This window comes from Suillus subalutaceus, assembly GCF_016647625.1.
Source record: "Suillus subalutaceus strain FC151 chromosome Unknown DFJ58scaffold_41, whole genome shotgun sequence".
Lineage (NCBI taxonomy): Eukaryota > Fungi > Basidiomycota > Agaricomycetes > Boletales > Suillaceae > Suillus > Suillus subalutaceus.
In genome coordinates, this window is record NW_024540290.1 from 108,730 (window position 1) to 128,418 (window position 19,689).

Genomic DNA, 19,689 nt, shown 5'->3' on the forward strand with positions numbered 1-19,689 from the left:
AGTAATTTCAGACGCGGTGCTAATTCAGCTTTGTATTTCACTATATCCCGTTATCTTGCTCAGCATCTTTTCTAACTAATTAGAATTGCCAGGTGAGCCTGGCGGTGCTGTAATCAACGAAGATCATGGACATTCAAGGAAATATTGAAGCTTGGCGGAAGGTGATATGGAGCTTTAACTCATCGGGAACTGACGACACACCCCATGGGGCAATACCCTTCAGCAAAAGTAAGTGCTATTTGCTCCGATGTTCCAGGAAAAATCTGAAAGGACTGATGAGTCGAGTAAGATAAGAACCTGCCTTACACGGCCTCGATCACTGCTTCTCGGAAGCATAGCTGCGGAAATGGACGTTCTGGCTGTGCTCTACAAACTCAGCTTCCATACTTCCGAAGTGGTCTTTCAAGACAGTCTATTAAAACAGTTTAAGCTCTCAAGCACATAACACGGTTATGAAGGTCAGATTGAATGACTGGCCCATCTGCCAACTTTGTAGTAGAAGCTCGCTGCACAATGCACGACAGTTTTACCGTGCTAAGCATTCGAAACATACGTTTTATTTATCAAAGTGGGCCAGACTGCGATCAGGGATACATTATCCAAAATATTCACTTAGCGCCCTTCCTGAGACAGTGAGAGCACAAAAATATGTGATCTGCCACTATTCCGACCATGCCGCAGTTGTGATCTTCTCGAGTTCCCGACAACTTAGCACTGAAATCATGATTCTATTGAGTAGATGTACAAGCTCGCCTAGAAAATATATTGTGAATGCAACACGAGCAAAAATTCGTACAATCTTTTGTGGGTATTCAATATACAGTGTCGGGATATCTATAACTGTTCCTAGTGGTCTGAACGTGCTGACTCTGCTGAGGCCTTTCACCAACCAAGCCAATTTCGCACATGTGATGAAGTCGTTGACATCCTGTCATACAACTTGCTACCCGAACGCATATGGCGTCCTAAAGAAGATGTCCAGCATCTTGCGACATGACACATGTCATCTGCCATTGACCTCCATGGAGGGGGGTATTATGACGCCTTGAGACGATCGTTTGCGCAGAGTGTTTGAGCAAAAGCCTTGAAATCGGCCTTCGATGCACGCCCCGGCTGCATGTCGACCGATTAACCGAATTGATCTTGGCTTAAAGTTCTGTTACCTACCTTGAGGGCATAGATCACAACCTCGTCTTTCGGTTCCTTCCCCTCAACAGCGACCTGCTCCATCAGCACGACTCGGAGAATATTTTCCCCTGCATCATAATGGCACCGCACTGCGGACCGCAATGCTACATTCATCGACACCTGGCCCAGGGGATCCCGCCTGAATACTGATACACCGCACCGTGATCAATACCGACATTTTACAAGGAAGATGTACTTACGCAAGCGTGTGCGTTCGTTCTGCGTCAGGAGTTTGATATGTCCAAAGTTACCATCCGTGAACTCTTTGCGTCCGCGCTTTATAAAGATTTTGACACCTTTGAGCTCGGAGGAGACGGATTCGTCTTCTTCACCGGTTACAGCTAGGGATACCATAGATTAATGAAGTGGCCAGGTCGCCGCAGGCGGTGACGCACGTGAGGATGTTTTTGGTGCTGTGGATGCCTGCGTGCGGTCACCTAGAGCACCGGCTGAAGACGTCTCAGTAACTTCATTTGGAGACGGCGAGAGCGCATTATCATTCGGACACGGCACTGGTGCGTTGTCAATAGAAAAGACTGGGGTACGGGATTCGCCGCATCGCCAGGCAGGTGTGAACGTCGACGTAGATGATGGGAAGGGAGTGTTGGAATACTTGGTGAAAGGAGATTTGGTGTTTGCGAAAGATGAGAATGCAGTGACATTCGACCTAAGAGTGACTGGCTTGGGAGCTGGTGGTGGCGGCGGCGTAACGGGGCGAGGCTCACTGGGCTCATTGGTCCTCAATGATTGAGACTGATTCTCGGGATGCTTAGGCTGTGACTCAGCCTCCTCCGGCTGTGGTTCGGCTGGCTGAACATTTTCGTTAACAATGGTAGCCGGTGGGATATGTGCTTCTGGAGCGGGCTGCAGAAGATTAATTTAAGTCACCTGGTGCGTAATCAGATTGAATCTTAACTTTACCTCGTTAGCGCTCGGAGCGACTTCTTCGACTTGCGCGGTCCCGATTTGAACAGCTGTAGACACTTCTTCTCGAACAGCTGGTTCAGGATGGGGTGCCGCGTTCTGGGCCTCTTGATATGAAGGGGGCGGGATGACAACTTCCCACTCCTAGCAGAAGTTACTCAACAAATGAAAACAATATCATCGTCTTCGATCAAAACTTACTTCCTCCTCGTGGTCGTTGGGAGGTGTTCTGCTCCTTTTGACGGGTCTCTCCTGTTCACCCTCGGATTCGCCATCAGATTCATCGAGCTTACGCTTGAGAGACTTCTCCTCGCTGAGTCCGCGTTATGGATTACTACTACTTGGCTGGGTTGCGTGACTCACGGTTCGACATCGACGTGGCTTGGTTGCGCGTTCAGGGACGAGGCTCTGCGAGCACATGCGTAGCCGAAGGTGGCCGCAAAAGTCGCGATCCCACAGAACGCAAACTGGAATTCGGTAATGGGGAGCATGATTTGGCCGATCTACGAATAACGTGAAAGGGATTAGGGTACGAATATACCCGCAAGGTTGGATAACTGTGGTTATTGCTCAGTATGTATTCAGTCACCAGGACGTGAATATGATAGTGGCTCTGCTATTGAAGAGCTGCAAGATGAAGAGAGCTGGAAGAAAAGTGCAGAATGCCGTTGCATCTGAAGTCGCTTATGAGGGCTACATGCTGCGCCTCGAGGCTTCAGCACGCCTGCCCTAGATGGAAGGTTGATGAGAGACACGTGTTGAACTAGCACTGTTGTAGAAATTCCATCAATACTTACACGGCGCATTCTAATGGTGTTGTCACTGCCTTATGACGCACCAAAGCTGATAAGGGTAGCGGTTCGTTATCGAGGTGGAGGGTAGGTTTTGTGATACTGGACTACCAAGCTCCGGCTGGGCGGCGAGTGCAAAATGCCAGGACGTTTAAACTGGTGTGAATGATGGATCCGGGCGCGTTGTCCAGCGTGTTGCCCCGGCGTTTGATCCAGCAGGCATAATCTATTGTTAAGCCAGCCTGACTCAATGAGTATTCCGTATCTCGAGGTGAATGTCTGTGTTATTCCTCCCACACCAGGTTCGCGGCACCGGTCACTGCAGGCACCACTTCACTGCCAATAGATTTAGGGCCCATATGCCAGCATCTCCCCTGCAGATGGATAATATGACGGATGCCACGATGAATTTCCTGGACCGCGGCGGCAGTCATCGGAAAAGCAGTACTGCCAATACCAGAAGCCAGCTGCACTGACTCGTCCCACCTTATATCCATGTTAGGTTTCTACTGAGGACACCTTGAGCTACTATGAGTAGCACATAAACCACGGGTCACTAGCAGCATATGAATGGCAGTGATGAGTAGTAGTAGATAGCCTGCACTGTGGCAGTATACTAGATGCGTGTGACCCTCCAGGGAGGGGTCAAAGTTCACATTTATTGGACACGTCGACTTTCGGTTAACGCCAAGGTTTCGCATTTCCGCTACTTGGAGGGTTGCACAAGTTGCAGCTCATATTTCGGTCTCTTCATTCAACGTTGCTAAAAGACTATTCACCACAGTCGGCAATAATTACTAGCGGCCATGCCGGCTGCCTACCCACTCCCTTCTGATTTGTCTCCTGCAACCGTTACCAATACCGCGTCCCTCCTCCGTATCATTGCACTTGCCCTCATATCAGGCGCTGCTATTGCCTCTCGTCTATTTGCTGTTATCAATTTTGAGAGTATTATTCATGAATTGTACGTGAAACTGTATATGAACATGTGGTGACTGACACAATGAATTCTTAACAGCGACCCATGGTTTAACTAGTACGTAGATTTCGTGTGTCTATTCGCGTGCTCAGCCCCTCCTTTACAGTCGAGCAACGAAGGTTCTCGCCTCGCAAGGTTTCTATGTGAGCACCTACATTCAGGCTCTTCAACTAGCACTTCACAAGTCACGTTTCTCAGGAATTTTGGAACTGGTTTGACCCAACGGCATGGTACCCCCTTGGACGTGTAGTCGGTGGAACCATCTACCCCGGTCCTTATGGCAACCAGCGGTGTAATATACAACTTACTCCATGCACTCAATCTCCCGGTCGATATCCGCAACATTTGCGTCCTCCTAGCTCCAGGATTTAGCGCCTTAACCGCTTGGGCCACGTACATGTGCGCGCGCTCTGCACTCCATTATGCCAGTTAATATTTTATCACTTGCCAGGTTTACGAAAGAATTGAAAGACTGAAAGTGCTGGTCTTCTTGCAGCCGCGTTCATCGGCATCGTGCCCGGTTACATCTCGCGTTCTGTCGCCGGCTCGTACGATCAATGAGGCTATTGCCATATTCTTGCTCATGTTTACCTTTTTCGCATGGATCAAGGCACTCAAGCAGGGAAGCGCATTTTGGGGCACTATTGCTGCTGTATTTTACTTCTACATGGTCGCTGCATGGGGTATGTCGTCATATAAGTGATTTGTTTCATGTTTAGATTCTGATAATAGTGCACTAGGCGGGTATGCATTCATCACAAATATGATTCCTATGCATGCCCTCGTCTTGTTGTTGATGGGTCGTTTCACGGGCCGGCTTTACGTTGCGTATTCGTCCTGGTACGCGATCGGCACTTTGTCCAGTATGCAGGTCCCCTTCGTTGGCTTCCAGCCTGTTCGCACTAGCGAACACATGGCCGCGCTCGGTACATTCTTTAGTCCCGTTTCTTGCATTATATTAATACCTTTACAGGTGTGTTCGGCCTATTGCAGATCGTTGCTTTCGCGCAACTCGTCCGCGCACACGTTTCTTCAAAGCAGTTCCAGGAGTTACTGTTCGGTGCGGTCATCTCTGTTGGCCTGATCGGCTTCTTTGGGTTTGTTGGCCTTACTTATAAGGGCTGGATTGCCCCTTGGACTGGGCGATTCTACTCCCTGTGGGACACCGGCTACGCCAAGAAGTATGTGAAGATACCTGCGCATAACCCTCCATTACTGACTAGACGCTCAGGTACATCCCCATCATCGCTTCGGTATCCGAGCACCAGCCTACCGCGTGGCCCTCGTTCTTCATGGACTTGCACTTCCTGATTTTCCTTTTCCCTGTGGGCGTCGTGATGTGTTTCCGTACGTTGAGGGACGAGCACGTCTTCGTGATCATCTACGCAGTCGTTGCCAGCTACTTCGCAGGCGTGATGGTGCGTCTGATGCTTACCCTCACCCCGGTCGTCTGTGTGTCTGCCGCTGTAGCGCTCTCGACTCTCATGGATACGTACCTGGACCCTAGCGAACCGAATGTTGAAGACGAACAAGAATGGGTCCTCAACTCCTCACTCCACTGGAACAACACCTACCACGACGCCCGCCACCAGCAAGAAGACGAAAAAGAACAAGGAGAAGGAAAAGGAAGTGTCCTGCATCTACTGGCAGTGTCTTAGGCGATCTTGTCTCCAACGTTACCTCCTCTGCTGTAGCTGCCAAATCTGCCACTACTGCCGAAAAGGGCGTCTTTGGTATGGACACGCGCCTAATCGTTCTCCTGAACTCGCTCGGATTGCTTCTCTTCTTCGTTGTGCACTGCACATGGGTGACTTCGAACGCATATTCCTCGCCATCCGTCGTGCTGAGTTCGACTTCTCCCCGATGGAAGCAAGAACATCATTGATGATTTCAGAGAGGCATACCACTGGCTGAGGCAAAACACGGCAGAGGATGCAGTTGTCATGAGTTGGTGGGATTATGGCTACCAGATCGCAGGAATGGCGGATCGCCCGACGTTGGTGGACAACAACACCTGGAACAACAGTGAGTTGCTCCCAGTGACGTAACAACCTTAATTGATGCTGAGTCGTGCAACAGCACACATTGCGACAGTGGGCAAAGCCATGTCGTCACCAGAGGACATTGCATACCCCATCCTGCGTAAACACGATGTCAGCTATGTGCTTATCATTTTTGGTGGGTTGATCGGATACAGTGGCGACGACATCAACAAGTTCCTCTGGATGGTACGCATCGCGCAGGGTGTCTGGCCCGATGAGATCCAAGAGCCAAATTACTTCAACCGTGGAGAGTACCGCGTAGACAGCGAGGCAGCTCCGGCGATGCGCGACAGTCTGATGTACAAGATGAGTTACTATCGCTTTGCGGAGCTGTTTGGTGGTCAGCAGCCCGTGGATCGTGTGCGGGGACAGCATATGCCTATCCAGGGCCCAACTTTGGATTACCTCGAGGAGGCATATACATCAGAAAACTGGATTGTGCGTCTCGATGTGATTGGCTTGCGGTATTTGGCTGACTGTACTCTAGGTCCGCATTTATGAAGTGAAGAAGGATGATGTGCTCGGACGTGACTTGAAAATCGCGAATGCGTTCGATCAGGGGAAGAAACGCAAGCGGACAAAACCTGTGTCGAGAAGGAAGGCTATCAGTGCTTGAGCGAGGGAGTGGGGCGAATGCGATACAGAAAAGCCTTGATCGAGGCCTCGGAACGATGGGTCGACCTGACATAGAGATCGTATTTCCTTGTAGTATTGTAGACCTTGTCTGGAGCTGCAACCTTCGTTCGCCCTCTTCTTCGTCTCGTCGTAGTACACATATTGTCTCGGTCCGACAAGCAGTACCTAGTGATAATACATCAACTTATGCAAAGAATGGGATTATGTATGTAAATCATGTGCGATTATTGAACTGCTCGCTTCCTTTCAACGCCGTTGGTGGGTTTATCAAAGTGTCTGTTCCTCGCCGTTTTCCGCCTGGAAGGTGACATTTACGTCCTCTCGATCTTGACCGTGCATGACACACTCTGCTCGGGCTCCTCCTTCGTCGAGGTGTTGGATATCCGAGGGTTGACATTGATCCACTAGGCTATTCCAAATCCGTGATGACTCGATCCTCGTCCGTGTCATTCAACTCTGGTCACTTGTCGGAGAGTATAGAAGTGCTTCCTCATTGCATCGAACATCTTCTTACTGTCCCTCACAGCGGCTGGGCTGCCGATCATCGAGGTATGTTAGGAGTCTGGACTGCGACAGATCGTTGGTACTTTTGAGCAACTTTATTAACCCAGATGACATTATTGTTCGCGGCCGTCATCTCTGCGGCTGGCCTGATTTCCCGCAGAAGCCTTGGACGATTGCTGACCAGATGCTGGTACGTACGCAGGCACATTCTCATCAACATTAATACCTCGAGCACCAGCCATTGTTGCCCACCCCTCATCTTCCTAGACCTGCCGGCACTTTTTTTGATTTTCCTCTTCCTGGTGGGCGTGGGCTCTCGTCACTCATTTATACGTATCTGGATCTACCGAGCTGAATATTCAAGACAAGATCTAGAGTGAGTTAGAGATTGGGTCAATGAGCCTCCACTGGGCACCTCGGGCCGGCAGCTTCAAGACTCGAGCTCGAGAGCCGCTACCTTTGTTCACTCACTGCGGCTTCCTCGATTTGTACATACATAGACATACATACATATATATCATTGCATATATTATCCAAGCAGCCAGTGCCAGTTTGATGGGATTGAGGAGTTGTGTACGATGTGTAGTAGGTGACAAAATTCCGAACGCCACGTCAGCGTCAAAGTTTGTCTTGTTGCCGACGCAGCGCGTTATGGCATATCAATTAGCAACGACATCCACACTCTACTTCGACTCGATACACCTTCTGGCGGGCTCGTCTGCTCGTTTACTTGCTAGTATCGGCCTGTTTCGCAATGTTTCTATTTCCTTTAGCCGCGCTTCTGGTGTTATTGCCCACAATAGGTGTCTGCAGCCATATTTCCTCCTGATACCAAGGTTAAGATGCTGGACCCAAAAGGTTTTCGCAGGGCTATGAGGAGTAATGTAGGCGGCCTTGACTCTGCCCTTACATTAAAACTGAATATCCTCATTCAACCAGAGGACGAGCGTGGTTGCGTTTGTCGCCCCGTGGTGCGGGGTGGGTTCCAGAATTATGGTTTCGTTTTCAAATCCAACTGACGAACAAGCACATCAGCACTGTCAACGAATGGCTCCCGAGTACAGCAAGGCCGCCGAGAATTTGAGTCCACTCATCCCGTTTTATGCAGTAGACTGCGATGCCGAGTTGAACAAGCGGTTGTGCGGAGAACAGGTGCACATTCCATTACACTTGGACGCAGTCGTTTCTGACACTCGTTCAGGGTGTTCAAGGGTTCCCAACAGTCAAAGTCTTCCCTCGTGGTAGCCTGGCCCAGCCTGAGCCGTACGACTCCAACGAACGTACTCTGGCAAGTTCATCCGCTGGGCCTCGCGCTCCGTGCCCAATAACGTAAAATCTCTCCCGACATATCCACGACATCCCAGCGTGGTTAGATAAGGTTCGGCTCTTAGCTTGGTATCCAGCCTCTTGGCCTCATGTGACCCGCGCATGCCCCACAGACGAGCGATCTCCCACGTGTCATTCTCTTGAATAAGGACAAGAAGTTTCCGCTGCTCTGGCAGGTCTTTGCCAATAATTACTGGAAGAAGATGGCGTTTGGCCATCATACAGACCCAGATGGCGCATTTGCGACATCCTTGGGGTTCCCAGCGACTGTCGAGGGAAAGGCGTCAAAGGTCATTGTGTATCCACCAGGATCCAGCGTGCCGGTTTTGTATGAAGGTGCGTGCTTTGCGCATACGGCTTTGATTACTTGACAAATATGACTACTCAGGGACGACCAAGTATGAGCCGTTGACCAAATTCTTTAGGTCCATATTGGATGGGTCAGCAGACTTCCTTCAAACATCACCAGAGCAATCTGTCAGGGATGAACTGTAATTTACTTGGATTAACTTAAAGTAATTGACATCTTCTTCTCCAACGTGTTTGGTGTCACCCTCAGATGTGTCACCAATCTCACACGGTGTTCAGCAGTGGCCGACATTATCGCTATTCTGGCCAGTTTCTTAATGGGAGGGGAAGCCACGCGCGTGCTCACGGACAAAAAAATTTTGATTATGATTCGTGTTCTATGTTCTGCATAACCCCCAGTTTCCCGCAGATATGGGTGAGCGCTCGTCTCACATTCTATTGAAGTTTGCATTCGAAGTATGTATCCCAACACGCGTTCTTTATCAGTCTTTCGCCCCCTTGTGAAGTCTCTCAGGTCAATTCGTTAAACCGTCTTCCTGGCGTATCTGTTCAGCCAACACCCTTCGCTTTGCTTCTTCGGCGTTCCTCTTGATTCCTTTCTGTATCTCTCGGTCCCAGTTTGTCCCGAGCCATACCATACCATATTCAGATAGGCCTACTGTGAAGAGGCCGATGACTTGACCTGAATGAGGATGAGCAGTAGTCTCACAAGAGGTACAGGAATGCGCACCGATCCAGAGTCCCTGCAGGCCAATACCAGTCTTGAATGCGAGGGTGATTCCGATCGGTAATGCAAGAATGTAGTATGCAACAAGGTTGAACATGGCGCCAAGGTGTTGTCGGCCTGAAAGCGCTGATAGGTGAGTTTCCCATTTCACACCAAATGCTTGCTCACCTTGACCGCGAAGGACGCCACCACAGGAATTTGCAAGACCGTCGGCGATCTCAAGGTATTCTCTAATTTGTAGATATCGCGCATGAAATGTACTCACTTGAAATGAAGCGACCAGAGGCATTACTTTGCTGACGAGCCGGACGACGTCCTCGTCATCGCTGAAGATATAGCCAAATTTCTATCTGTCGTTTGGTACAAAGGCACAGTAGCGAGACGATCACTGACGTACATTTCTGGCTGCTAACATGATGATCATCACTATGAAGCCAACAATGACGCTAATAAAGGCAATAGCGTGGGCTGCGTTCCTTGCCCCGATGGCCGTTCGTGCCCCGATCAGATTTCCGATGCGATTGGAGGCGACGACCCCTGGTGAGATGTCAGACGCATGAATTATTTATCGCACTGGACACTAACCGAACCCAAAAGGTAGCGTGCTTATGACTATGGATGTGGTTAATACATTATGAGGTGTATAAGGGAAATCGATACTTTGGTCGGTGGTCATGATGACAGACTGCGCCGCCAGTGGAAGCTCTCCGAGCCGGCCGGCTGCGAGAGCTACTATTTCGAATGCAGCCCTGTTCACAGTAAGTGGAACGCCCGAGTTGGGGGCAGTAACGGCTCACCATTCTGTGCCTACCATTAAGATACCCGGGAGTGCCAACTTCAGGAACCCGATGCAACTCTCGATGTTGAAGACAGCCTTGGGTTGAAAGCCACCCCACGTAGCGTTTTGTTTGTGCACTGGAAGACATCGATGTCATTGCAATCAAGAGGAAAAATGCACACCAGTATGTGATGGAAAGCGCAACAGGGCAGCCGAGCATGCCCAATGAAGTATAATGGACCAGGAAAATGTTTAGGGCGATATTGATTGGCGATATCATGATCAGTACCCAAGTAGCGGCCTTCATAATTCCTGCATATCTTGTTAGTCAACAGACGAATGCTCGGCATGCGACTGACCTTGGCATTGCAGGTATTTCTTGAGGGACTCGAAAGCAATATACCCAGGTGCGCCGAACAACAAGATCCGCAAAATATCTTGCACATCCTTGCAAAGACGAGGGGGTTCTTTGATAGCCAAAAGGACAGGCTCCATGAATGCCCAGAGCACACCGACGGGAATCAGAAGAATCCAAAGTAACACTACGCAACGCTGGAAATGCACAGACAGATCGGTAGAACGACTTCCTCCCGTAAATGCCTGAGAGCCTAAGGTATCGAGAGCCGATCCCCCTCCCAGTGCAATGCACCAGCCTACAGGACGTGGGATCATCCTTGCAAAAGATAATCGACGGGACTACTCGCCAGTAACGTAGGCCAGCATCATCGAAAATGCCGCCGCAGAAAGTTCTTCTGGGCCCAGACGGCCTGTGATCACGATCGACACTGTCTGGATAGAATTCTGTAAAATATAGGACAAAATGACTGATTGACATCGGTTGTTAGTACATGCTTCTTGGGGTTGACGAAGCATATCCTACCAGGGATTGAATCGATGACAAGGGAGGCGACAAGGCGGGGTCCGATTGTTCGGTTCTCTCCTGCCACTTCGGGAAAGTTCTGAAGGGAATGGACATTCAGTTGCTGCTGTGTGCGCTGAGCGTTGGGGAGAAGGGGTGCAGTTTCATCCATGGATCTAGTACGTGACATGATACGAAACTTGGTGAATAGCCGCTACCAATTCAGTGTTTATAGCGGATTCCGAGGTAACGGACTATATAACGGAACCTCGGATTGTCCCATGCCAATTCCCTTTCGAAATCCTCTGGGACAACATGTATCCTTCTCAAAATGAGGCTTGCATCGTGTTTGATCCTATCTCTGGAGTATTTTTGTGAGCCGATTTTTCCGGTGCATTTCCATTTCACTTTCCCTGATAAGATTCATCTGGCAGATTGGGTCTTGCGTTTTCTGCCTCATGGCGGAAAGCATCTTGCACCTGTGATGTTATCAAGACAGAACCACCATTTTTTGCGGTACTCGTGGCGTGATAGCGGGTCATGAGATACGATTTTTTTCCCGCAAGAAAAGCTTTTTAGATGGCCTAACGCTCATTGAAACTCATCAGCATCTACCCTCTATAATTTTCCCCCGAGATGAAATTGCAAACTGTCACTCTGTTCGCTTTGGTGTTCGCTGCCGTTGGCCTCGCACACGACCATCACCACGAAGACCAAATTCCTCTGAATTATGTCAAATATCCCTACCAGGCTGTGTATCCAGGCGACGATGAAGGTATACGATAAAATACCCCCCTTTTAACTGCCGCTCACCAACAATGCAGTGACTGCGGACTCCATTTTTTCTGGAATTACCACATTTGCGAAGCTACCATGGGTTCAATGTCTTGGCAAGGACCGAGATACTACTTTTGACATCGCATTTATCGGTGCCCCTTTTGTACGTCATCACATCTCTGTTTATTCAAAAGGTTTATTCGAGTGTTCTACACAGGATACAGGGACATCCTACCGTCCTGGTGCCCGGTTCGGGCCTGCCGGTATTCGCGCCGGATCCCGTCGGTTGACCTTATACGGGGGATATAACGTTCCCCTCGAGGTTAACCCATTCCTTTCTGGACTCAAAATTGTAGATTGCGGTGACATCCCAGTCACGCCCTACGACAACAAGTACGCCATCCGGCAAATTGAAGGCGGGCACAAGGAGCTCCTTCACCGACCTGCTTTTTCCCCACTTGGCAAGGACGCTCTCACCGGCAAGCCCCTCGTTCCAATTTCGGTCGACGGAAAGAATCATCCACGTATAGTCACACTTGGTGGTGACCACACAATTGTTCTGCCTCTGCTTAGGTCCGTTTCGTTTTTAGTGGGTGATTTGCAATTAGTGCTCAATGTTTACTGCACCCTGGCAGGTCCATTCACTCTGCATATGGCCCAATTTCTGTCATCCACTTTGACTCCCACTTAGATACCTGGAAACCCTCTGTGTTTGGAGGCGCCCCTTCCGATCAGGCCGCTATTAACCACGGCACATATTTTTACTGGGCTAGTCAGGAGGGTCTGATTAGGAATGGAAGCTCTATTGCAAGTATCTCATTTCCTTACCTTCCAACACCCATTTCTGTCACCGAATTCTTTGATCCTAGTTTATCATTGAATATCTAGCATGGCGCTATCCGGACTACGCTATCAGGACCAGCCGATTATGCTAATGACGACGATTCTGGCTTCCAACGAATCGAAGCCCGTGAAATCGACACCATAGGTGAAACAAGGCCGACCATTTATCATTGTTCATTATCTGAACATCTCACAGGCACCGACGGAATTATCGAAAAGATTCGGAAGACCGTCGGCGATCGACCCGTTTATCTGTCCATTGATGTGTGTTGGCATTTCATCTCGCTGATGAGCGGTCAATCAACTTATTACAGATTGATTCAATCGATCCCGCATTCGCTCCTGCGACGGGCACCCCGGAAACTGGCGGTGAGTTCGTACATAATTGGTTAGATGAAGGTGATGAGCTCAGCTACCGGAAGGCTGGTCCACACGCGAGTTACGCACCATCCTCAGAGGCCTAGATGGTCTCCACATTGTCTCGGCCGATATTGTTGAAGTTGCTCCTGCATATGACACCAATGCAGAGCTTACGACCATGGCCGCAGCCGACGTACGTCATGTATATCAAATTCTGAACCGTTTTTAACCCTGGCTTCACAGGTACTTTTCGAGGTCATCAGTGTAATGGCCAAAACCCCCTTGGGTAAAGTCGCGAATTGAGAAGACTGATTTTACCTATCAAGTTAGTCAGAGCACCAAAATAAATTTCTTGGTACTCATTTCCTGCTTCATTTGAGATTCCATCTATGCACTGTTTGGTTAGTCCTGTATCAAATGCCGTTGGTTCTAGAGTAATCACTATTTGCGTTCGCACTGTACGACATCGTTGGATGGGGATTTCAGATATCCAATCACAGCCTTCATGTAAAATATCAAGCACATGGTACTCGCGGCAATTGTAAATATCGTGGTTTTCGAAGGATCAGCGGCTCGCTAGCCCAAAAAGGAAGGTCATAAAGATCAGCGTGGTCGACTTTGACATTTAGTTAGTCTCCCATCATGATAGGCAGACCCTGATAGAAGGAAGACAGTCGTTCCTCTTGGAAGACACAATCAGTATACACAACAATACGGCTGGTCTCGTTATAATATTCTACAAGAATCCGACGTTCGGTATATTACTAGTATGTGGCCACGTTCTTTTACGTCGTATGCTAACGTACTCGATCTGTAATAGAATCTTAGCATCACTGATGGCATGACACTCCAGCTTCAGGGCACCCCTCACCGTTATTTCGCCATGCTTTCATATGTTTCATGTGTCATGATGGATGCGAAGTCGGTCCACACGTGTTGCATTACATACTGACCGCGGGCATGAAAACGTCATTATCGCTTTTGTGTACTTACTACTTAGGGGCCTGCCGGGCCCGAGATACGTGACTCGGACATGATTCAAGAAAAAATGGAGGGTGAAATTTGTATTGTACACATGCCGCACGTGTAATATTACCTCAGTCTTGAAAAGAAGGGTAACAGCTCTGAATATTGGTAACTAGTACTTGTGCATGTGTAAATCGGATAACAAGTCAGAGCGCATTGGTGGCCCGTTCACCGGACGCGGGTAAGTAACCCTATATTCTTGATTTGAGACAGGATAGATGTACTATACGTCTTTATCGAATTCGAATAGGATGTGTAGATTAGACATGGACAGGAAGTACTGGATTGTTTCTCTATTTCAATTGAGTAGTCTTCTACAGGTGCAGAGCATAATATTTGATTGTACCTACGTTACTAGTATCTACAGATGTGCTTTGACAACAATGGACCAAATATCACCTTTCAAAGCTCTTTCCCCTCTAAAGACGACGTGGAATCATCAATATTCTTGATCGGGCCATGGAACCACTTATGCGCTGAAACGACCCAAGAGATAGACGCAAAGACGAACACGCCCATGATAATCACAACAGCGTAGTCTGTACCATCTCGTCAGCGACCGAATCAAGACCATCAGAATCGGTCGATATACGTACTCATCCCCACCGGGGTGGCTGTTTGTGTTGAGGGAAAGAACAATAATACAACAATGAATGATACCCATGCAACCGCTATGATCCCAATAGGCATATACCACCTTCCCAGGCTGAATGTGCCAGGGACTAGCTTATCACGGCCCGATGTGATACGAAGGAAGATAGGTGTTGCATAAGACACGTACAAGCCGATGACAGAGGCCCTGGAAGGTGGATAACTCCTGAGGATATGGACTTTACGAAGCGAAGTCCAACGTACCCCGCAAGGGATGAAAGTGCAGCAGCAGAGAAGCCTAACAAGCCACAGACAGCAGCACCAGCCATTACCAACCAAACAGCATTTACAGGAGTTTGCGTGTGCCGATTGATCCGCTTCCACCAACGAGAGCCGGGAAGAGCGTTATCTCTCGCAAAAGCGAAGATGACGCGAGATGCATCGACTCCTTGTGCAGCTCCCGTCACGAACTAATCAATCGATTATTCATGCGAAAAACAGATAATGATAATTCTTCACCGTACCTGGACAACAATGATAAAACTCCATATTGCTAGCATCCCTCTTTTTCCAAGTACATCCAAAAATAGCTGACCCATGGGAAGTGGTAAGGCACTAGTCAACAAGTCGGTCACTGAAGCCGTTGCAAAGGAGCACGCGATGAAGAGAAGCCAGCCTAGTACTTGTGTCCCGAATACACCCACGAGGATTGCAATGGGTGCTGTACGCTGAGCACCGGCTACCTCTTCAGAGATGTGCGCAGCGGAGTCATCTGGAGTTCTATGAAGTCAATACTACATCTGCAGACAACATTTGCCTACTCACAGCCCGTGAGCGTCCACATTGGAGATGTGAAAGCAAGAAGGAAAGCCCATCCATCTGTACACGCGGTCGGTCCATGCCCTCAGATTACGGACCAGTACTCACTGTTGCTCCATCCTGTGTTGTTCTCGAACATAGTGAAGGCATCTTTGGTGGATACTTTGTTGTCACCAGAACAGACGAGTAGAGCAACGATGGCGGCTATAGTGGTACCAACTGTTGGAAGAAATTGGGATCCGGAAGTCCATCTACACCTCGTAAACTAGTACTTGCCGTTGACAATGACGTAAAACAGATTCAAGCGGGCCAATACGTTCGTAGCAGCAGAACACACCAGGCCATGGGTAAATAGAATGGTAAGTAAGATGCCGTATGTGGCACCAGAGCTCACTATCGTTGCTCCATCAGAGCTCACCGCAATCGCAGTAGCGATCATCTGCGCACTACACAAAGTAAGTCACAGGAAGTGTAGTGCTGCTTAACAAACCATGTAAAATCAATGGAACACACAAGAGTAACTTGGCCCGTGATATTGGCCCATCCTGGAAACTCCATAATGAGATGAGAGTTTATTTTATAAAATGTTGTCCCAACCTGTGATCCAGCTCGCTAATGCGGAGTATTTCGGAGGTGCGAGTTTAGCGGAAAAGTAATAGAGGCCAGCAGAAGTCCTAGGAGAAAACACGCATATGAGACCCCAAGCCACGGTAATGTAGAAGGCGACAAATATATTTACGGCATTGATGATACCAGCTCCGCCATTGAAGATGCCACCGTCATCACAAAGAAACAGGGGATCAGCCATCCCCAGACCATTCCAACGTGACCACCTACAGATCTCCGAGTCAGCGTCACTTGCGACTGCTGTTGGAGAGTAGGCACACACCTGAGACCAATGGAAATGAGAATGTCGATGTTACAGAAGCCACCACACCCATGATTGAGAAGGCAAAAGCAATTGTCTCGATCATCTGGACAGAATCATTTTGGCTTCCATACGGGCGGTTGATAAGGAGGGACTGACCGAGAACTCGCGCTTGAACTCGGCTTTGTACCCAAGTTCAGCGAGTAGTGTATCGTCTGCATTGCGTTGTGGAGTGGGGTAGCCCTCGATGCTGGTAGTGTGGACGCTAACTTCTGCCTGCTTCTCGCTGATCAACATTTTGTCAATGAATTTCGGACACGCCGATGACAAAAGGGCACTGGGTTCTTACTCTTCTTTTACGGCAAATATATCAGTCGAGTTGGAGATAAGGGGTCCATGTGGGCGCTTGATATCAGTTACTGGGTCATGTCAACTGTTAAGCCTCCCGCCGGAAGGTCGGTAAAAATATCACTTATCTCTTGACAGTCACGGTGACGTGGTTGTCATGTATGACAATGTGGAGTTCGGATAACGGGAGACGCACAATTGGCAATGAAGCCATAAATGATCGTAACGGCCGCGGTGCATGCGCCCCAACTCCCTGACACGTGTTAATTCTTGCTTTGCCTCATGCGCTGAAGCTCAAGTTGTGAGAGGGTGGAGGAGACAACATTTTCCCCTGCCATTATTTGACCCCAATATCTGGTGGGGAGGGAGGAGATGGATAGGTGGAGGAAGGAGGAGGAGCAAGTGTATCATATATATCATATTGTACCCAATTGCTCGGGCACCGAATTCAACGAGCTAGCTCACGCATCAACTTATATGCATCTCAAACGCGAACCCCGTAGGCTACGTACCGTACTATCATACATAATGATATCCCCAACACAGCCCATATATAGGGCACCGCGTCTTAACAGTTTCCTTTTTGTGTTCGACAGAGCCCCCCTCCCAATGTCGGGGATTCCTGCAGCACAAGCTCGTGTTCGAAAGGTCGATACGTTGAAATGTCTGGAAGTTAATAATAGATAGAAACTCTGAGAGCTACTAAATGTGGATATGTTTTACACTGCCACCACTACAACCAATCATCCAACTCGACGTTCAACGTTAACGTTCAGCATTCAATATTCAATATTCAACTGCAACTGTAACAGTAAGCATCGCCACTGCATTACAGTGTACATATTTTAATTCCCTCAGAATTCACGAACAAATTTATAGGTTCAGTAACCAGCTGTTGAACGTCTGCAAATTGTGCAATTGCAGCAAATTCTCGAGTTCAACTAGGAGTCGTGTTCTAGAGTAAATCCATCACCGTCTACTATGCTTATCTTAAATCGTCTGTGAGTGAGCATTCGCTGCCGCCTCCTGTTGCCGGTCCTTGGCAAGGGTCATGGGACCGTTCCCTTGTATATATATTGTTGCGTTGACATTCTCACCATGACTCAGACTTCAGGATTGCCCATCAACACTGTCTGAATCTTCTTGCGAGCCACGAGCACCTAATGCCTAGAAAAGTTCTCATTGGATTTGGCGTAGATGTTGATGCTGTGGCTGGTTGGTATGTCGTTTTCCGTTTGATCATGAAATGAATCAGCGCCGAGGATTATTATGCAGGCTTGGGTCCTATGGAGGAGAAGATTCTCCGTTGGATATTTCCCGAGTATGGTCACGGTAACTTTATATGATTGAGAGCTCAAGCCAGGCAGGGAATGTATGCGGGAGAAGTTGGAGTGCCTCGCCTTCTGAAGCTGTTTGATAAGTATAAGATCACAACAACCTGGTTCATCCCTGGTCGGTCCTAAGTTCAATATTCTCAAGACACGTGTAATTGATTACTCGCATGTATAGGACATAGCTTGGAGACATTTCCGAAGCAAATGGAAGCAGTTCGAGATGCCGGTCATGAAATGTAAGCTTCCCTGGATGAGGTCGTTATCTTTCTCATGTCATGCACAGAGGTCTCCATGGATACTCCCATGAGGCAAGTGGCGATGATATCGATATTAAACACGGAACTGAATGTTTCCAAAGAACCCTGTCTCTATGACCCTGGAACAACAGCGAGACATTTTGGACTACACCTACAAGCTTCTTACCGATTTCAATCATGGTGTCCCTCCAAAGGGCAGCGTCGCCCCTTGGTGGGAAACCAGCAAGGAGGGGACGACACTGTTGTTAGAAAAGGGCATCGAATATGGTCATAACATATTGCCACTCGTTTCAAGCAAGGTACTGACATCATTTCAACAGATCACTCCAACATGTCCCACGAGTAAGGCGGTATACCATTCCAGCCAGTGATCACTCATAGTAATGGTCGCATTCTTCAGTTCGCAGATGTATTATCTTCGTGATGAAGATACGTGGACAAAGATTGATTACCAGGCGCAAGCTCACACGTGGATGAAGCCGCTGCAAAGGGGCAAGGAAACGGGACTGGTCGAGATTCCTGCTAACTGGTCCGTCGATTGTATCATTGGTGTCTTCCATTTCATGCATCTTACACATTTGGAAAGGTACCTTGATGATCTTCCCCCAATGATGTTAGATGCTGCGACTTGTGTGCGAGTTTGACATACTGACATTAATCTAGGTTCATTAAGTCAAGCTCAAACTCGCATGGTTGGGTGTGTCATCATGTTTGAAGTACTTTTGAGATTTATCATTCACGTATCCAACAGGTTAATACTCGAGATGTCGAGCAGCTTTGGAAAGATACTTTCACTTACCTGTATAGGTAATGATGCCAGTTATGTTGCAATCTACTGTCTGATCACACCACTCAGAGAAGAGGAAGATTTCGTGTTCCCTCTCACGATCCACCCAGATGTCAGCGGGTCAGTCTCCCTCCTTTGATACTTGAGCGTCTCTGAGTTTTTTGGTGCAGTCGTCCACACGTGCTTCTTATGCTGGTATGTTCCATCCATCACGCTCCTTACTCTCTAAATAACTAGCGATACATAGGAGCGTTTCATTGAATGGGTCAATACCCACGATAACGTACACTGGGTAACCTTACACGGGATGGCTCAAGATTTTAGAGCCAGAAAAGGACCAGCACCAGGTGCCGTAATGCCTAAAGGCTTCCCACAGTGAAATATTGCACATAGTGTTGTCGAAGACTTCTTCACGTGGATGAATATTGAATGACATGTATCAGCGTTCTATCAAGTTGGTTTGATAACCTACACGTGTAGAAAGCCCCAGGAGATATTAAATCATGGATCGTGCCAAGAGCGAGCCGCAATAGGCCGCAATACAACCCATAGTCATGGGGTCACATAACAGAAGATCCCTCCTGCGATCCTGGTCTTTCTAAAGATATATAAAGAG

The 19,689-nt window shown here is 48.4% G+C and overlaps 7 protein-coding genes across 7 annotated transcripts; 4 read left to right on the forward strand and 3 right to left on the reverse strand.

The window, feature by feature from the left end:
* Positions 1-708: 708 nt before the first annotated feature.
* DFJ58DRAFT_329002 (uncharacterized protein) lies at positions 709-2,806 on the reverse strand. The gene is made up of 7 exons (XM_041379881.1): positions 2,476-2,806; positions 2,314-2,425; positions 2,110-2,256; positions 1,584-2,052; positions 1,389-1,529; positions 1,168-1,334; positions 709-1,113 (listed from the first exon to the last, which is right to left on the reverse strand). Exons 1-7 carry the CDS (start codon positions 2,601-2,603, stop codon positions 1,036-1,038), a joined length of 1,242 nt encoding a protein of 413 aa, XP_041244832.1. The 5' UTR covers positions 2,604-2,806; the 3' UTR covers positions 709-1,035.
* Positions 2,807-3,592: 786 nt separating this feature from the next.
* On the forward strand, positions 3,593-6,774 carry DFJ58DRAFT_783365 (glycosyltransferase family 66 protein). The gene is given in 15 exon segments (XM_041389895.1): positions 3,593-3,867; positions 3,922-3,939; positions 3,989-4,025; positions 4,081-4,112; positions 4,171-4,281; positions 4,362-4,419; positions 4,445-4,565; positions 4,623-4,808; positions 4,856-5,063; positions 5,114-5,420; positions 5,479-5,513; positions 5,533-5,722; positions 5,757-5,907; positions 5,962-6,362; positions 6,412-6,774. 15 exon segments carry the CDS (start codon positions 3,710-3,712, stop codon positions 6,538-6,540), a joined length of 2,142 nt encoding a protein of 713 aa, XP_041244833.1. The 5' UTR covers positions 3,593-3,709; the 3' UTR covers positions 6,541-6,774.
* Positions 6,775-7,715: 941 nt separating this feature from the next.
* DFJ58DRAFT_715953 (thioredoxin-like protein) lies at positions 7,716-8,885 on the forward strand (the record flags this gene model as incomplete). The annotated part of the gene is made up of 8 exons (XM_041384176.1): positions 7,716-7,820; positions 7,868-7,948; positions 8,004-8,042; positions 8,100-8,216; positions 8,266-8,393; positions 8,429-8,432; positions 8,504-8,726; positions 8,779-8,885. The coding sequence occupies 8 exons, from the start codon at positions 7,716-7,718 to the stop codon at positions 8,883-8,885; spliced, it is 804 nt and encodes a 267-aa protein (XP_041244834.1).
* Positions 8,886-9,214: 329 nt separating this feature from the next.
* DFJ58DRAFT_726920 (MOP flippase) lies at positions 9,215-10,876 on the reverse strand (the record flags this gene model as incomplete). The annotated part of the gene is made up of 8 exons (XM_041385417.1): positions 9,215-9,381; positions 9,430-9,543; positions 9,595-9,772; positions 9,824-9,963; positions 10,012-10,175; positions 10,224-10,341; positions 10,385-10,516; positions 10,564-10,876. The coding sequence occupies 8 exons, from the start codon at positions 10,874-10,876 to the stop codon at positions 9,215-9,217; spliced, it is 1,326 nt and encodes a 441-aa protein (XP_041244835.1).
* A 772-nt stretch (positions 10,877-11,648) lies between these two features.
* On the forward strand, positions 11,649-13,605 carry DFJ58DRAFT_783378 (arginase family-domain-containing protein). Its single transcript, XM_041389896.1, has 9 exons — positions 11,649-11,838; positions 11,888-12,003; positions 12,058-12,413; positions 12,476-12,647; positions 12,729-12,828; positions 12,880-12,947; positions 12,998-13,052; positions 13,106-13,236; positions 13,287-13,605. Exons 1-9 carry the CDS (start codon positions 11,700-11,702, stop codon positions 13,344-13,346), a joined length of 1,197 nt encoding a protein of 398 aa, XP_041244836.1. The 5' UTR covers positions 11,649-11,699; the 3' UTR covers positions 13,347-13,605.
* An 866-nt stretch (positions 13,606-14,471) lies between these two features.
* Positions 14,472-16,644, reverse strand: DFJ58DRAFT_659089 (amino acid transporter; the record flags this gene model as incomplete). The annotated part of the gene is made up of 12 exons (XM_041382067.1): positions 14,472-14,608; positions 14,666-14,868; positions 14,925-15,130; positions 15,185-15,432; positions 15,486-15,539; positions 15,588-15,730; positions 15,752-15,925; positions 15,970-16,024; positions 16,077-16,153; positions 16,219-16,312; positions 16,369-16,453; positions 16,507-16,644. 12 exons carry the CDS (start codon positions 16,642-16,644, stop codon positions 14,472-14,474), a joined length of 1,614 nt encoding a protein of 537 aa, XP_041244837.1.
* Positions 16,645-17,435: 791 nt separating this feature from the next.
* DFJ58DRAFT_329285 (carbohydrate esterase family 4 protein) lies at positions 17,436-19,586 on the forward strand. Its single transcript, XM_041379882.1, has 15 exons — positions 17,436-17,506; positions 17,575-17,914; positions 17,971-18,016; positions 18,063-18,147; positions 18,205-18,265; positions 18,313-18,337; positions 18,388-18,553; positions 18,607-18,628; positions 18,687-18,815; positions 18,873-18,899; positions 18,950-18,983; positions 19,038-19,093; positions 19,143-19,193; positions 19,244-19,268; positions 19,321-19,586. The coding sequence occupies exons 2-15, from the start codon at positions 17,859-17,861 to the stop codon at positions 19,450-19,452; spliced, it is 915 nt and encodes a 304-aa protein (XP_041244838.1). The 5' UTR covers positions 17,436-17,506; positions 17,575-17,858; the 3' UTR covers positions 19,453-19,586.
* The last annotated feature ends 103 nt before the right edge of the window (positions 19,587-19,689 follow it).

Bases quoted from the DNA above. Each gene is read 5' to 3' on its own strand.
- DFJ58DRAFT_329002 (XM_041379881.1), bottom strand. From the start codon at position 2,603: ATGCTCCCCATTACCGAATTCCAGTTTGCGTTCTGTGGGATCGCGACT. The intron at 2,257-2,313 runs GTAAGTTTTGAT...AACTTCTGCTAG, and splicing joins CCAACGACCACGAGGAGGAA to GAGTGGGAAGTTGTCATCCC. The intron at 1,335-1,388 runs GTAAGTACATCT...GCGGTGTATCAG, and splicing joins GAACGAACGCACACGCTTGC to TATTCAGGCGGGATCCCCTG.
- DFJ58DRAFT_783365 (XM_041389895.1), top strand. From the start codon at position 3,710: ATGCCGGCTGCCTACCCACTCCCTTCTGATTTGTCTCCTGCAACCGTT. The intron at 4,282-4,361 runs GTGCGCGCGCTC...AAAGACTGAAAG, and splicing joins ACCGCTTGGGCCACGTACAT to TGCTGGTCTTCTTGCAGCCG. The intron at 6,363-6,411 runs GTGCGTCTCGAT...ACTGTACTCTAG, and splicing joins ATACATCAGAAAACTGGATT to GTCCGCATTTATGAAGTGAA.
- DFJ58DRAFT_783378 (XM_041389896.1), top strand. From the start codon at position 11,700: ATGAAATTGCAAACTGTCACTCTGTTCGCTTTGGTGTTCGCTGCCGTT. The intron at 12,004-12,057 runs GTACGTCATCAC...TGTTCTACACAG, and splicing joins CATTTATCGGTGCCCCTTTT to GATACAGGGACATCCTACCG. The intron at 13,237-13,286 runs GTACGTCATGTA...CTGGCTTCACAG, and splicing joins CGACCATGGCCGCAGCCGAC to GTACTTTTCGAGGTCATCAG.
- DFJ58DRAFT_329285 (XM_041379882.1), top strand. From the start codon at position 17,859: ATGCCTAGAAAAGTTCTCATTGGATTTGGCGTAGATGTTGATGCTGTG. The intron at 18,017-18,062 runs GTATGGTCACGG...CAAGCCAGGCAG, and splicing joins CTCCGTTGGATATTTCCCGA to GGAATGTATGCGGGAGAAGT. The intron at 19,194-19,243 runs GTCAGTCTCCCT...TTTTTGGTGCAG, and splicing joins ATCCACCCAGATGTCAGCGG to TCGTCCACACGTGCTTCTTA.